Source organism: Parasteatoda tepidariorum, chromosome 1 (assembly GCF_043381705.1).
Source record: "Parasteatoda tepidariorum isolate YZ-2023 chromosome 1, CAS_Ptep_4.0, whole genome shotgun sequence".
NCBI classification, from domain to species: domain Eukaryota; kingdom Metazoa; phylum Arthropoda; class Arachnida; order Araneae; family Theridiidae; genus Parasteatoda; species Parasteatoda tepidariorum.
The window spans coordinates 39,747,131-39,765,040 of record NC_092204.1 but is presented as its reverse complement, the minus strand read 5'-3'; the positions used below and the strand labels follow the sequence as shown (position 1 = coordinate 39,765,040).

General features: G+C 26.9%; 1 protein-coding gene across 5 annotated transcripts in view; it reads right to left on the bottom strand.

Moving 5' to 3' along the window:
* Window positions 1–17,910, bottom strand: part of LOC107447025 (inositol polyphosphate-5-phosphatase A) — a 40,447-nt gene that overhangs the window by 12,596 nt on the left and 9,941 nt on the right. For 2 of the 5 annotated variants that reach the window (XM_016061840.3, XM_071179027.1), the window contains exons 11-16: window positions 17,431–17,505; window positions 14,785–14,858; window positions 14,346–14,454; window positions 13,182–13,256; window positions 11,179–11,215; window positions 3,448–4,634 (exon numbers count right to left, since the gene is read on the bottom strand). In XM_016061840.3, the coding sequence (XP_015917326.1) occupies window positions 4,612–4,634; window positions 11,179–11,215; window positions 13,182–13,256; window positions 14,346–14,454; window positions 14,785–14,858; window positions 17,431–17,505 (393 nt within the window). In that variant the 3' untranslated portion in view covers window positions 3,448–4,611. Of the gene's footprint in view, window positions 1–3,447; window positions 4,635–7,476; window positions 7,653–11,178; window positions 11,216–13,181; window positions 13,257–14,345; window positions 14,455–14,784; window positions 14,859–17,430; window positions 17,506–17,910 lie in introns of those variants that run through there. The other 3 variants (XM_016061838.3, XM_016061839.4, XR_011636468.1) reach the window with 2 other exon arrangements.

Below are 17,910 nucleotides of genomic sequence, written 5' to 3'. Positions count from 1 at the left end.
TAAGCTAACAATTAATAATCAGCAAAAAAACTAGTTAACAAGAAATCGCAAAAAATAACAGTTAATATTTAAAGAAAACAAGCTAACAATTAATAACTAGCAAAAAAATAATAACTGTTACTAACTAACTAAAAATTAGCCGATAGAAATAATTGATCCCTTATAAACGTGCTTTTGTAATACATATTATTTTATTTCACATTCAAAATTATTATCTCTAACTATTTAACACAGTTTATTATAGTTAAGTAAACAACTTTTAAACAATTTTTTTTCATTGTGAACCGTCAAATTTCGAAATGGTTAAAAGTGTGCCGCCCCCCAAAAAAGGTTGAGAACCACTGTTGTAGAGATTTATTCTTAATACAGAGTATTTTTTAATATAAATATGTTTCTTTAAAGCTAAAAATGTGTACAAGTTGTAATTTTAAAAAAAAAAGATAATATTTTAATCTGGGAAGGGGGACAATATAACGTGTTTCTGAATTTTTTATATCTACACTTTTGTCAAAGTTAAGCTTTATTCATAAACTAATGATTAAGTAAGTAAAAACAGATGATCAACACACATGATAGCAGGTACTAGTGTTAAATCATAAACAAAACTGTTTGATAATTTTCAAATAAATGTACTTCTGTTCTAATGAAGGTGGTCTTAACATATATATAACAATACTTGATTAAATGGCATTGTATTATAAAATGATGAAATAAATGTTTTTTCTTTAGAATTATGTATATAACGTATAACAATAAATAAGAACAGTGCATTCTCATCTCATAAAAATATTTTCATGGATTCTAATAAGATAACTAAAAATTGATAAATCGCACTTAACTGTTTCAGTCTAAAAAACAATAGAGCTTATTTCGCAAAATAAAATCATAATAGGTGTTTTCAGTAGGGCACATGATTTCTGAGGTAGGATAACAATTAACAGTACATTCCCAAATATCCAAGATTTGGGTGACACAAATTTCTGAACATAATGAAAAGAGTGCATTAAGTCATTTTCATTTACAGCTAGGAACATTTTTCTATTTATTTATAATAAGGGTTAATTTTTATATATTTATAATGGGTTTTTAGTTTTCCGAAGCATTTAGATAGTTTCTTCACTCCTTCATAGAAATATTATTAGCTGTTTTTGTTTCTCCACGCCAATGCACAATTTTTTTCATTTAGAATTGAACATGCAAAATTTTATAAGATTCTGAACAGCTGAACACAGGCGTAATTATAATAACCGAAAAAGGCAGACTAATATTCCTAATCAATACATATTCATCCTGGTAGAAAATACAACCTTTGAAACTTAAGTAGTATGCAACTTAACATAGTATTGCTTAAAATATCAAAATGACAGGGAGAAATCAAAATGACAGAAACTATATTGCATAATCTATGGTCAACATATCTAACTGATTTAAACTAAGTAAAAGAAAAGATTATTGGGGTAACACGGGTTCAAACGACACAGGCTGAGCTGAAGAAGACAAAAACCGTAAGTTTGACTTCTTATTAGCTACTATAACACTGAAACGTATAACTATCTTTAATAGCTTTTGCAGCTGCAATTCCTTCTTTCTGAAAATTGATTTTTCTACACTCCTTATCCTTAAATAGGTATTGCATATTTAGCTGCAAATATTAATCATAAATAAAATTTAAAAAGCTTATTTCATTGTCGGTTTCTTTTCTATAAAATTTAACCCTGTGCTTAAAAACTAAAATAAATAAACAAATAAAAATTATGATTCCCAAATCATGTAAAACTTTATGTACATTAACAGCCATACTTTCGATATTATTTAGACAGGAAAAAGATTTCTGTTTATTAAAATATATTTATGTATCATAAACTTTTTCACATTATAAATGTTTGAATTATATAGACTAGATATTCTCCTATTAACATTTAAGTAATTGTTTGCAATATAGTTTTAATTCATACTTAAACCTTAATACATTGAACCCAAACTTTTTCTCAATCGATTAGAGTTATTTTTTCTGCAAAACACACATAACTCAACAAATGGGAAAGTGGTGTACAAAGGATAAATTCCAAATAAACTAAAACATATGCTCTTTGAGTAAACAGAAAACAACTAGAATTAATAAAAAAAAAGAAATTCAAAATTGCCTTTGAAACTAAGTAAAAATGGAATTAAAAATAGCTATTTTTGAAAACAAATAGCCTTAGATATTTATACATAAAACTTCTAAAAGCGGCATCAGCGAATGATTTTTCCATAAACAACTGATATTTTTCAACTTACAATCTAATGTAAGAACTTTTACTCAAATATCCTAATTCAATAAAAAACAAGCTGTCACAGTTAAACAACAGAGCAGTTAGCACAAAATAAAAATAAGTTAATGGAACTTGTTTCTTTTTATAAAAAAAAAATACACATTTTCTGCATCAATTTAATATTTTTCTTAACCATTTTTTTAATTTGACATTGTTGCAAGTTCAGGAAACACTTGTTCAGAATTTATCTGAAAGCAATGATGGCTTTCAAATGAATTTTTTATTTAAATTTTTCTATATATGAATATTTTTAAAGTCTTAATAGTAAATATATGATATTAAGACTAATATCTTAGTCTTAATATAAAATATATAATAATGAAGAAAATAACATCGAAAGCACAAACAAAGAAGTTATAACAGATTATACCATTTTGGTTCTATAAGCAAAAGTCATTATCAGCATTAAGATATAGAATGTAATACATACTTCTATTAAGAAATGTTGAATAATATTTTATAATATTATTCTGCAAAGTTGATGAAACTTCAATGCCAAAATATGTTAGACTTTTTATATTCTTTATTTGCACTTTAGACATTTTTTACACTATCATACACCAATATACAGATAATTCTGCTTTCTTTAAATAAGACATTTCATTATTTACTTTTTTTTAAAAAATTAAAGCTTGATAATTTTAAGAATTGAAGAATAAAGAGGATTCACTGCTTATTTGATTTAAAAAACAATGTTTATTGGAATAAAAAAATTTAAAAAAGTAAAATTTGAAGAACAAAAAAAGTACAGTACAGAACTATTATCCGGAAATCAGAATGATATTCGATAAATTTTCCGCCAATTTTTTAAAAAAAAAAAATTTTTTTTCCCTCATAAATTTTTTTAAGATATAAGATATTTTTCTTTCTTTTTTGAAAGATGTTTACCTTACCATCCTTTTGGAAATAATCATTAGTGTATCGTTATTTCTTCTTTTTAAAGTTTTTTTGTAGCGATTCAGAAAAGAGGAAAAATCAGTTATCCGGAATAGTGATGGTCTCGATCGTTCCGGATAATTGGTTCCCTACCAGTACTGAACTCGTTATCCGGAAATCTGAAAACCGGAATGAAATTCGATACATTTTCCCGCCATTTTTAAAAAAAACTTTTTTTCCACATAAGATTTTAGGATTTTTCTTTCTTTTTTGAAAGATGTTTACCTTACCATCATTTTGGAAATAATCATTAGTGCATCGTTTTTTCTTCTTTTCAAGATTATTTCCAAATATTTGTCTCTTTTTAGTTGGGTTTAGCAATAAAAAAAAAAGGCTTTTTGTAGCGATTTAGAAAAGCGGAAAAATCAGTTATCCGGAATAGCGATGGTCCCGATCGTTCCGGATAATCGGTTCCCTACTGTATTTCTGTTGACTGGTAAGGGTACGGTGATTAATGACTTGAGACATACGTAATTTATAAAGACAATATGGAAGAATAGATAGTAAGTTATAGCTTAGGAACCCTACAATCTAGACTTTAAATACTTAATATTTATGTACTGGATTATTATGTAGTTCATATTTATTGTTTTAGGCATCAAAATAATAATTTTCACACCACTGAAGATATAAAAATGCTAAGATCACAAACAATATTATTTCTACGATATTAATAATATTTGCATAGTCTAATCTTCTTAACATGAACAATATGAGTTGATTCCAAGTATTTTTCCTTCTTAAATAAATGCAAAAATGATTCATTCTTAATGTTCAACAATATCATACTCTGCCTCACAAATTAAGAGTCAGAGTATAATATCTAAGCATTTTTTCTTTTATATCACCTTCACATAGACAGGGAACATTCTTTAAGATAAAAAAAAAAAATTAAGATTAAATAAATAATAAGGAAATCCTTATAACAATTAAGCTTTGTAAGCGATTCCTGAGACTGAGGAGCATAATTATATAACATTGCACAGCAACTACTTATAAGTGTAAACTAATACATGCTTACAACTGCAAAAAAACTCCTAATTAAAATAATTTTCATGCAATTCCAGCAAAAATAAAAGTCTTGATATTAATAAACATATCTCTAATAAAATATATAAATCAAAGTATAACTATTAAAATAAGCATAACACAAAATTAAAGTACATCTAAATAAATAACAAATCTATTTCGAAAATGGTTATTGTACAATGAAAAGAAAATAAGGAGAAAAAAATGAAATATCTATAGGTGAAAAAAAAAACATAAAATAATCTACTGAACAAAAATCTTGAGCAATGTTATCACTGAGCATCATGATGGTAAATAATACGCCCTCTATCCCCCAGTGTCAACATTCAATTCAGTAATGGTATTCAAAGAAACCTGTGTAAAAATCAAAAATAATAAAATTAAAAAAAATGCCTAAAAACATTGATAATTTGAGTCACATTAAGATTTAAAAAAATAAGTAAATGTATTAGTTATAGGACATAAAATTATAAATATTATTCCAAGAAAGAAATAAAAATGGTTATTGTTCAGTTCAAACCATTCATTTTAGACTAAAGAAGTTTTTTACAATGACACGTAATATTTAGTTTATAAGATTTAATTACAATTGCAGCAGAATTTTTTGAAATACAATGCCTAACAAATATAGAATTGAAAAGAGAAAATAAAATCAATCAATCATTAAAAATAGCAAAATTTAATGAAAGAGTTATCAAAATTAAATCTATGGCACAAAATACATAAAAATGATGATAAGCAAATTTAACTTTAAAAAACAATTACAATAACAAAACAAAGACAATTTTAACTTTAAAAAAATACTTCATAAAAACACCGATACATATTTAAGACAATAAAAGTAATCAAACTGTTTGGAGAAGGAAGTTTTACATAAATAGTTCTTTAGACCATAAAATTTTACCTTGCATGTACAAAAAAAAATCTTAAGATACAAATAAATACAAAAAGGTCAATTCCAAATAAAAGGCAACCTCTATTAAAGAGAGAATTTTGTTGATTCCAGTCCCTTTGAAGAGGAGCCTTTGTCTGCATTTTAATAAGACACACTTTATTTAAAGGACATAACGAAAATTCTCAAAAAATAAGATAGTGCAAATACTCTTGGATGATTGCTGTACCTGGTGGGGGCAATATACTGTATAAAAAAAAAACATGCATTGCTGCAATTGAAAGGAGTTATGTTCAAAAAAGTTTTGCACATTAGGAGAAGAGGGTAAAGATGTCTGATTGCGCAGAAACAGTGATCAATGACTGGACCACCCAAAGGTAATAATGGATCAAAGAGTGAAAATTTGATATTTTTAGTTTTTGCTACGGCTCTTCGGTGTTGCGAGGAAAAAGATATTTTTATACTTAAGTGTTATGTTGTCACCAGTCATGGCTTCAAAGAAAGAAAAAAAAGATAAACATTAAAAGTTAAAGTTGGCTTTATTAGTGTAGCACAAATTAAAAAAACTAAGAGATTTAAGGTAGAGTTTGAGAGATTAAGAGCAGGTGCACTAATGGATAGAGAAGAACTAACTAACATGTATTAATAATTTAAATTATCACTCTAAAACTGTTTAATTAATGATTTTTGTTCTGTAAGAGCAAAAGCAATAAATAATTTATGTAAGTGAAATATCATCACTTGATAAAGTAAATGCAGTTTCTGAAAGTTTGAAGCTACAGGACTTCAAAGCATCAAATGGTTGTTTTTGTAATGCACTATTTTTAAGGCTATTTGTGAAAAGAATAATCAGTAGGTATGACACATGTAGCATCATCTACAGTAGGGTTTCCAAACAGTAGCCCATAAAAGCCTTGGGGGTCTGTTAAGCCTAATTTGGTGATTTAAAACAAACTTCAAAAAAATTGTAATGTGTGTGTATTGTATTGTGTTTCGAATAGTGATCGGTAAGTTTTCAACAAACAGAATATTTTAGTTTTAGAGTAAATGCCAATTACATAAGTTTATTTTAACAGTTTGTTTTCCAATCATATATAAAAGTTATTTACAAAAAATTGTAAAATGAAGCCTAATACGTTTTGTTTCAATAATATAGCACAATATGTAATAAAAAGTATTTATGGCATACTATTTATTTCTCAAGTCTTTTTGATAAAATTGATAAGAGCTCTGCATTTATAAAAATATTTACTATGCCACAATACAGAAAAGCTCAATTGTATTTTTATCATTGAATATAATTTTACATTTTTATTTGTTTTAGGCATCCGAGTAAATGAGTGAAGTGAAGAACTTTAAATGATTTAAAGTAATTTTTAAAAATATTTCATTAATATTATTAATCAAGTTAACAAATATAAATATTTTCTATTTTACTATCCATTAGTGATACATAGCTAACAACAAAGTGAATATATAGCTTATAAATAATCACTGTCATAACATCATAAATTAAAACCCAAATCCGTAGCAAGTGTTCCCATAAGTCAAATGTTTTGACAAACTATTTAATGAGATTTTTGTATAACACTAACTACTACTTGAGGTAAAGAGAAACCCAGGCATAGGAACTCTAATCCACGATAAGCACTGGTAATATTTTAAGTCAACAAGCTTTTTACATAATGCTTAGCAATGCCAAACATTTGAAAGAATTTGCTCCTTAGATTAGTACTTAATTGGACAGAACTAACATCTTTAAATAATCCTTTTTTAAAAATTTAACAGAAAAACTATGTTTAATGTGATAGACAAGAGTGAAACATTTTTTTTTAATCTCAGCTTTTTTTTAAAAATAATGTTATTTAAACAATGCAATTATTTCTTAAGATTTCTATTGCAATTCAATATGATAACCTACACAACATGGAATGTTAAAAATTCATGACAAAATTTACCTTTTACAAGATAACACTCAACACATAGAAAAAGCTTACACTTTAAAACAGTTTCTGACACTCCTTAAAATGTAAAGAACAACTAAGTACATAAGTAGAACCTTCAACATCAAGCTTATCTAGACAACTTCAAAAGAACATTTCGATGTTGAATTTCTTAGCTTTACTTTAAAGAACAAAACTGCATTTGAACTATCATAATTAAAAAATCTTCCATAGATTCTATCCCAAAAAAGTGTAAACACATCACTTTAAATCAAAACTAGTTTTATAAAATTGGATCCAACAAGCATTACATACTGGAATTTTAGTCATAAAAATAAAATATGAGCCTAAATTTAATTACATTTCTTCACTTGAAGAATATTCAGTAGGCAAACACACTGGGTGGATCGGGGTTTTCAACTCCATCATGGAGCCAGGTCAAGCAGTTTTGTATTCGTTTTCAAACAGTTCTGTACTATAATGAAATCTAGGGTCCTCGGCACTAGGGTCCAAGGATATCCTTCGCATTCACTTTACCTGCAATTAAAACTGTTTTGCACATAAAAGAATGCATGAGGAATTTTTTATGCTTCTAGGGCTGCCAACTTTCAAGACATACATTCTTGTAGTTAAAAAGAATTTTCCATAGTTTCATCTTTGAAAAAATCAAATTACATTATAATTTTGGAAAAATCAGGAGCATTAATCTCTTACCTATGTGCAATGCAAATGCTCGAATTTTGGAATGCCCAACCTGAGTTTCGGCAAGAGAAAAATCAGTGCTTCAATTCCACGAAGCCTGAACTCAGTTCGTACAATGTGATTCACGATTTTCATAATAGATGGCGATGCCTGCTTTTAAATTTCCTCACAAAAAGTTCGGCAGTTTCACGCCATTCGTCAGATTTTTTGTAATTTTGCAATTCAAAGGAATCTGAGGGGCATGGTACTAATGATAGTTGATATAAATAATAATATTGTTGTATTAGTTTATGATATTTATCTTGAAAATTATGTCAATTGATTTATTTTGTTATAATTCGAGCAAAAATTACTGTAATCTATTAACATTTCCCATAAATGTGAAAATATTAAATATAGTAGTTATTTCATTAAATGTATTTTAAAAATAATCTATTTCTAACATTTTGATGATAATATCAAGCAAAATTAAAGAGAAATTTTTTCTCCATTTTTGGTACATTTTTCTTAAATATATTCCACAGGATGGGGATAAATCTACCTTTGTGTGCAGTGAGATGCATAATAATTATTATTTTTAAATAATAATTAGAATATAATTGTAGTTCTTAGTTTATGATAATTGTAAAATGGATAGATAAGTTTTGATCAGTTATATCATGAGTTGATGTCATGAGTTGATAGCATGATTTCAATTCTTGAAATATCATGAGTAATATAACTAGTTATATAAGAAACAAGTATCGATACAGAACAATAACATTTTCTCTTATAAAATTTTTAATTAATTACCATTACGAAGTTCTGCATGCATTCAGCTAATCACATTCTAAATTTACCACGAATGGACCACACTTACAAAGACTTAATTTATGTTGATAGCACCTTACGTGCATAATTATAACAAAAATATAATTTATAAAGATTCTATATTTTTAATTAGGTATTGACCAAATACTGTAGTGGTATTGGGGTTCAAATCCCAGTAACAGCTTGAAGCCCACTCAGCTTCAAATCAATGGGTAACAGCTTTTGTGGGAAGTAAAAGCAATCTACATTGTCCAAAGATGTGGAGCCTTAATCTCCACGACCCCCTGGCCTAAAACGAACTGTAGTGGTAACTTAAGGGTAATAAAGGGGGTAATTAGCAATACTTTTAATATAGATGTGAAGAGCCATGGTGGCTCAGGGGATAAAGCACTCCCCTCTTAATCAGGTGATCCAAGTTCGAATTCCAGCAATGGCTGGTGGATACGAATTCTGCACCGACCACAGTGCAGACATAAAATATCCTCAGTGGTAGACGGAACATGGATTAGAGTCCCCCTGCCATCATGCTAACCACGGCAAGATTACCTCTCCATTTAATGCATATGTGGGTTAGTTTCACCAAAAAGTTCTTCACAACAGCAAACTTTTTCTCAATTCAGTATGGGATCCCTAATCTAGTATTCCAAAATTCGACACTTAATCTGATTTTTTTTTTTAAAGAAACTTTTATTCATAAGAGAAAAAAAAATCAGTTACATTCTCTTTTTATTTGGAATTTTAATCTGTTGAAGTACGAAACTTTATTTTATCTTTTAAAAATAAAAGCAGGAAGAAAAAAAATCTGTGTCAAAGGAAACATATGTTTCTAAAACAGTTTAAAATAAAGTGAAAGGGCAAAGTAAAAACACCTGCATTTCAAATGAACAAAATATAGAAATGCAAGTTGGAAGAAACTGATCAATCCATCTTTGACAGCTGTGCAAGTGCTCTACTGGCTTATCCCCACATTTCCCTCTCCAGTTTGACCATAAATTAGCCACACCCTTTGGACATTGAAACTACCATGTGGGGGTGGGGTACAAAATTAATTCTCTCTCTTTCATGGCTTTCTTTTCTTTTTTTTTTTTTGATGTAAATTATACATTTGTTTTTTTATTAGTTGCTAACTGTTAATTTTTCTTTGGTTAATTGATATCTTGCTTTTTTTTAAATTGTATTTATTGTTAGCTTGTTTTTTTTTATCGTATTTAGTTGTTAGCTTGTTTTTTTCTATCATATTTAACAGTTAGCTTATAAAAAATATATATTGTAATTTCTATTATACACATAATTATTTTAATTAATGAAATTTCTTAAGATGGGAGAGTTTTAAATTCACCCCATCATAATCTACGATGAAATCTTAACTAAATTTGTTGCAATTAATTCATTTTCTTGAAATTAACAGTATAATTGAATTATCGTAATACATGGGCGCCATATTGGAATTTCCGAAAGAGATCCGAAATTTGGCAAATTCCGAAATACGGAATTTCGTCGGTCCTGTGAGTGCCGGATTTAGGGTCCTATACTGCACTTGATATAGGAGTTCCCTAGTCTTCTGGTTTTGATTCAAAATTACAAGGCCAAAGAGTTGAACATTGGAAGTCGTAAACATAAATTGGGTAGGTTGTTCAATGACGGTTATAAAATAAAATATAAATGAAGAAAAATATGGTTTAAATTGTATCGGTTTTACAAGTTTTTGTGCCAATATTAAACATACATACTGACCAGAAAACAATGTATCAAATATGAATGGTTCAAAAATTTATCAAATAAAAAATCAATCTGTATGCAACAATAGAATATAAGCAATGAATTCTAGAATAAAAAATTTGGAATTTGGAACTTATTATGTTAATAACAATATTTAAAACACAAGTTGCAATTTTGTGTAACTAAAGAAAATACATAAAGAGTTGACAGCCCTGTGCTTGTAATAAAAGTGTATAATACTGCAATTGTAGTAAATCTTATAAGTGTAAGAAGACATCGGCTATCAATAAGAATTAAAAATTTTGTAAAATTATTTTTGTATAACCATTTTCCCATGTAATATTTATGTTAAAATTTTATATAAAAGACATGATATTTTTTACAGAACATATGTAAATTAAAAATAGCATCAAGAAAAACAATAAACAATTTTCTACATACACATGATTATTGCATACTATGTTAGCAATTCACTGTTAATTGCAAAAAAATTTTTCAAATTTTTTTGGAAATTAAGGAATTTTATTTTGATTGGCAACAATAGAAAATTGTCAAAACTTTGAAAACAAGTTATAGCATAAAATATTATGCTCAAATTTAAGTTGCGTATCTTAGATTATAGGTTGCAAATGCCCAATAAAAATGTAAACATTAAAAAAAAAATGAAACTTAAGTTTGACAAATTATTGCATACTATGCAATAAATATCTTTAATCTAAATTAAGCTGAATAAATTTTGCAAATTAGAAATGATATAAATATAAAAAGATTTGTAAAAGAGAACTTATTTGATTTAAAAATAAAATATACGTAATAAATAAAAAAATCTTACCTGTACAACATCGAAGACTACAAAACAACATCACAGGCTAAAAGCAAAGATATAAAAAGTAAGACGGTATTTCCTATACTATTACACAGTAAAACAAAAAAGAAAGAATTATATGGACTACTTAAAGAAAACAATAGGATAGTTATGAAAATTATAACCATCCTGAATAACTTTTGGTCGAATAATCGGATCTTCACTTTCTAGGATTCAAACTTATCGGTTCGAGGGAGTGACCTCAAATATGCTAGTTAATTAGTGCAGATATTTTAATTTACGAAATCAGACACAAAAACATACTTTTTCTGAATAAACATACTTTCTTTCAACAGATTTGAAAAATCTAGTTTCAAAGAAGGCCAGGGTGGACAGCACTAATTAATTATCATATTTGAGGTGAACCATAAGTGAACCCTACTCAAGAAAATCAGATCATTAGATCAAAATTTAATTAAGGTGGTCCTTTTTTTTGGTGCATAACACATCTGAAATTTTATGTCTTTGGAAAAAAATGTCAAAAAGTTTATCATGAACGTTTAAATATTTTCTCAACAATTCTTTTTATGGCTGGGTATGGCTCAGGAAATCGAGAACTCGTTAGAATTTCAACTACATCTGGTTTATTCATTTACTTAAAAATTAAAACAAAAAAATTATAATTAAGGCAAACGATAACTACAATTCCTTTTAAGACCCACATGACAGTTAATTAAACAGTTTATATTAAATTATTTTAATCACCTAATTACTAAATAGACAGATTTTTTGATTATTTGGTGTAAAGGAAAAACTAATTGCAATATCATTTTTAGCAGCCATGCACTATTTTGACTGAGGATTAAAAAAAACAACAGACCTTTTTCAAAATTTCAAATTAGTTTCAAAATTATTACATTTTAAAATTATTTATATATATTTATAACATTTCGAAAGGTTAACAAAATATACATACTTTTTAACTTTTCGAAGGATATATAGTCACATATTTTGTGATAACTAAAAAAATTCTATGAATTATTTTAATATTGAATTATTTTGTTTATATTTGTATGTTATTTTGTTAATATTTCTATGAATTAGTTTGTTAATATTTGTATAGACTGATATCACTAGTTCTTGGATTGAACTTTACTTTCTACAATCATAGTTTCCTTTTCTTTTAAGTAGTATGCATGTGATGTCAGACTATCTCTTCCTACGCCTTCCTATAATTTTGTACTTCTGAAATTTAATGCTGAGAAAAATTTAGAAAATAAATGAAAGAGAACAAAATTAAAGTATTACTTTCTCCATTTTCGGTTTCTAATTAATATATCTGCTACTCAAATAAGAGTTCTGATTGGGAAGCAATTAGAAAAGAAAAAAAAATATTCAAGCAATTCCAAGAAAAGGGAGTAACAGAGAGTAAGAAGTATAGTGTCTAATACAATTCAAATCAGAGAACATTAATTTTTAAGCTATTATGTTTTTGTTTTTTTTTGGATCCATATAATTTAGTTTAGTAAATATTATTTGTAGAAGAATTATAATTTTTTTGCAGTCACATGCTTTTGCGCATGAAAGATGAACAATACATTTTACTTTGTTAAAATTTCTGATTAATTTTGGATTATTTAAAAATTTTAAGTTGCATATTTGTACTAACTGATATCAATCCACTTTATTAACTTGACTTTTAGTTGTTCTAATGGTAATCTGTCCCATAGTCAGTCGGATAGATTAAAATAGTGAACAAAGCAAACTAAAAAGACCTACACAAGCAGTTCCAAGGATTGGAAAGTGATAGCGAGAAAAAGATGTAACCTTTACTATAATTTAAATAAACTGAACTGTTCTGAACTAAATCAACTGAAATGAACTGTGTTAGAAGTTCTCAGAGTTGGTAAGCAGGGGATTCAATGGCAAATAATTATTTTCAATTCCATGTTTTGGCGCTATATGTTTAAAATAACAAGAAAACACAAAATTAACTGTACATCAGATTATAATAGATTATAACTTTATACCTTATGATCTCCCATAGCAACATCTTCTCCAATAAGTTGATAAAAGAAAGGTGAATAACCAGTGCTATGAGATGACTAAAAAATAAATAAATAATTAACAAACTTAGACATAAAGTTCAAATATAAATGTGCTTTTTATTAATAACAGTAATGCAGGTCAATACAGATTCATCATCATATCTGGCTACACAGCCCAGGGTGGGCCAGTGCCTTCCTTTGAATTCGAATTCACTTCTCTCTACTTTTGACACTTGTTCGCCAGTTTTTCTCCTTTAGAGTAAGGAAATCAGTCTCAACTAAATCCAGCCATCTCAGCCTGGGTCTACCTCTTTTCCTGTTCGTTAGGGGTTTGTGTAATAGGATTTTCTTTAAATTTGAGTCATCATTCCTTCTGAAAATGTGAGCTGCCCAGTTCATTCGATTTATTTTAATGAATTTCACAATATCTGGCTCTCTGTAGATTTTATACAGTTCAGTATTATATCGTCTTACAGATTAACATTAATTATTAACAAGCAAGAAAAGAAATGACTCCATTTTTCTTTTTGTATGTCTGTGTAAATAATGGTATTACCTCCTGAAAAGCTAACTATAATATACAGTTTTTTTTTATTGAAACAAACAGCAGTTTTCTCTGTTTTAAGTTAAAAACTGTGTGTTAAATGTCCTTTCGACAGTTCAGTCCTTTGGTAGAGCTTTTTAAATCCAACACTGTGTTTATGTACCTAAATTATGTTTATATAGCAACATAAAATTTTTAAGTAAAATAGTCTCTTAGTTATTCAATTGAGTTTAATAAAAAAATTCATTCACCCAAGATACAAAAACAAGGATAATATTAAAATTAACAAAACACTTTTGAGATTAAGCCATCAACATTTTTTTTTCTATTTATGTTATGTTTTTTCCTTTTAATCTCATATAGTAATAATTCATACTACACCATCAAAATATTTGAGATATCTTAATTAGTGCAGAATTTTTAACAAATTGCTTTCTAATGTGAAAGCACATAAAGGTAATAAATTAATTAAAAATACAATCATCAGAAATTCAGCACATTTTGTCCAAAAATACGATTTTCAAAATTCTACTTAATGTTCACATGAACTTGAGTAAATAATTATTTAGTATACATTGAATATAAAAAATAGTTTTTGTTACCATATGAACAAGGGACAAAGCACTTCTGCTCAGAAATATTCTGTCACACCAAGAAGGACATCTTGTTTTCATGTAAGTTTTACCACACAAATCTTCTGTGAAAGGGTAGCTGGGAGAAAAATGCTAAATTTAACATTATCATAAAAACAAATTGATAAAACAAATACAAAGTTTTATAAATTGAAAAGCACAATGCTGGCAAAACAGCATAGGCTAAAAGACATTATAAAAAGCTTTATTTTATAAACTCATGAAAGGCACAAATGGCTGGAAAAAAATAACTATTACATCCCTCTCTGAAAGAAACAAAGTTGTTTAGTAATAAAATTTAAGTATAGAAAGAGAGTATATCAATTCATTATTAAAAGTTTATTTAGAATTCTATGAGACGTTAAAGTATTAGCATTAAAAACAAATATAGACCATTAAAATATGGTACCTTGGAGGGAATGAAATGTCAAATTCAAACAATTGCTCTTCAAATACTTTGGGCTCTCTATCATACTCCTGTAACTAATATATAACACAGATTAAAAAACGTAACATTATTAATAGTACTAATTAAAGTACTATTAAAAAACTATGACATTAAAAATATTTCAAATCAAGTTAAATCAGTCTAATTTTTAAAATTATATCTTAATTTTTTAACAAACAAGTTAAATTTAAGTTAAACTACATGTTTTAATCAAAACAAAACTAAGATAAACTCTACAGAGGCAAATACCATAAATACAGGGTGGCTACTAAAACCTGACTTAACTGAAAACAATTCAAATTTTTTTGAAACACAATCATTTAGTTATTTTTGCAATAGTATACTGTCATAATCCAGTTCTATTAGAATCTCTTTTTACATGTAATTGCTGGAAGAAGAAATTAGTTGAATTTTTTTTTCACATTGCTTGCTTTTTTTATCACTTAATATGCTTCTTTTGTCTTTTTTTTTTGTACATAGAAGGAAAAAAGAAAAAAAATGTATTTTTAAAGACAAAAATAAAATGCATAAAATTTAAAGAGAGAATTTTTTTTTATCTAGAATCTTTTTTTTTCTTGTCAACACAGTTAAGAATTAAAAAATATACCGAAAAAAAAAACATATTCCTCTTTTTTCCAATTTGGGAATAGCAATCTCATTTAAAAAATAAAAAAAAGTATTTTAAAAATCGTTAAATTTATGGCAATAACTGAAAAAAGGAGCCAACTAAATGTACATTTTCAGATTCATGTGTTATAATTAATAATGCTGTATTAAAAATATATTGAGATTTTAAAAAAATATACGAAAATCATTAGTGATAAATGCTGAAAAATGTATTGAAAAAAAAAGTATAGAATTATCATGTCAAATAATGAACACTGAGGTACGAGAATTGAATTTCCTGTAAATAACAATATCTGCATTTTAAAATATCATGTGAAAATAAACAACAATAACAGGAAAAGAATATAAACTGAAAAGCGTGTGAAAAAGTATTTACTAAAAATGTGCAATTCGAATTTATTGTTTCTTAAAAATATCAGAATTAAAAGAAACCATGTGGATATCAGCAATAATAGATAAAATGTTGATCAGACCTGCGACCAATAAATGCACAGATTGAATTTTGCGTGTTGTAATAGTATTGCATAAAAATATATAGATTCTAAACGAAACACTGCATGGATTTACAACACAATAGACGTAAATTGAGCCCATCGTAATAAATATCATAATTTTAAAAACCATGAGAGAATCAATAGCGTTAACTGCAAAAGAAAAAATATATTGAAACACAAATTTAAGATGGTATAAAGTGTCTTAAAAAAATGATTACTGAAATGCGCATTTTGAAATTTCCATGTCGTAAAATTACATTAAAAATGAATTAGATCTAACTGTAGCAAGACTAAAAAGAGGGTAACTATGTCACATTGATTAAAAAAATTTTTGGTTACAAATCAAAATTTGCAACAAAATTGCTACTCATTTAAATACAAGTTTAAAAAAAATGAGAAAAATACCATTTTTCTGGCAATTGATCTTTTAAAATGTTTGCCATTTTGAGATAACTTTCTAGATAATCAATTTTATACTTTTCTGTTTCTTGTTCTCTAAGTTTATCCTAAGTTATGTTTTTCTTTGCCAATTCTGCATTAAGAATTCATGGGGTGTGAATGAGAAGTTAGGAAGGAAAAAAAAAAGAAGAGAGTACTGGTAAGGGCGAAATAAATTTCTCAATAACATAATCTTTCCTAAGTTACTAAATTTAAATTTTAGATTAAAATTTTGTCGGAATATAAATCATAGATTTGCGGAAGTCTGAGAACTTGAAATTCGCGTTCGAGTCTCCAAGAAGTCGAAATTCGAGTAATTCCTGCTTTAATCACATGAAAAAAATTTCAAATAAAATAAACCTTTTAAAAAAATATTTATACTCATAAGACAGGAAGACATTTAATATATGTTTATTTAAAAATTAAACAAATTGAATTCCCTAAATGAATTGGAACCATATAATTCGGCCATATTTCACCTATTCAAAACTGTCGATCACCGAAAAAGGTAGTTTACTCAGACAAAGCACATTACTGTATTTGATTGCATAACCTGATTTTCTGAACTCTTAAATAGCTATGCCACTTAAACAAATAAGATTGTTACTCACAAATTAAAATCAATTAAGAACACTTAAACTTAGAAGAGAAATTTTTTTCTCCATATTTTACTCTTGTTACACTTTAACGCAATCAGATCATTGAGTTTTAGCACAATAGTAATAGAATTCAATTCAGTATTTACATATTGATTAAGTCAGTCATGCGTTTTTGTCACAAGTGTCAGCATAAGCTATAGTAAACCATGAGGTTTGCAAGCTAAAATAAAATATTTAGTTACAGGATAATAACTTTTTGCTACTAGAATACTTTATATTTTTACAAATGTAATAATTTTGTTACATACACTTTTGATGTTTGTACAAATCCACTCATCAGAGCTATAATTGGAAAACTTGGTTGCATTATATCTTTTTTTGAGTAAATATTTTATTATAAACTCTTTCATTATACTTTAATTATTTTAAAATAAAAGAGAAATAGATACCCATTTTTCTTTAGCAGAAAATGTTTCTTCTTGCTCATTGAGATCAAATACTTTTCGTTCTAAAGTTAAAACAACCTAGAGACAAAAGAACTATTCAGAAGAAGATAATTAATAATTTATCTTTTATTCAATAAGAAAAAAATGCATAAATACACAATTAAAAAAAAAGACATTCCATTAATGGAAAATGAGCTAACTTTTGAGTTACTAATTGTTTCTATAAAATGTTCTGCGTTTTCATGCCTTTTATTTTCATATGCTCAGAAGCTTCAAAGAAACAAAGAAAAAAAGGCTTTTAACAAATAAAAACTTTAATTTTCAGATTGTAAAACTTTTTTAAAAAAAAAACACTTATGTAAAAGACAAACTTACACATTGAAAATGTTATAAGGAATGCAGCATTATGATAAATTTTATAATAGGTTAGTTTGCATACCATAGGCACAATTTTGGTTTCGAAATTCTTTTATACTAAATGTT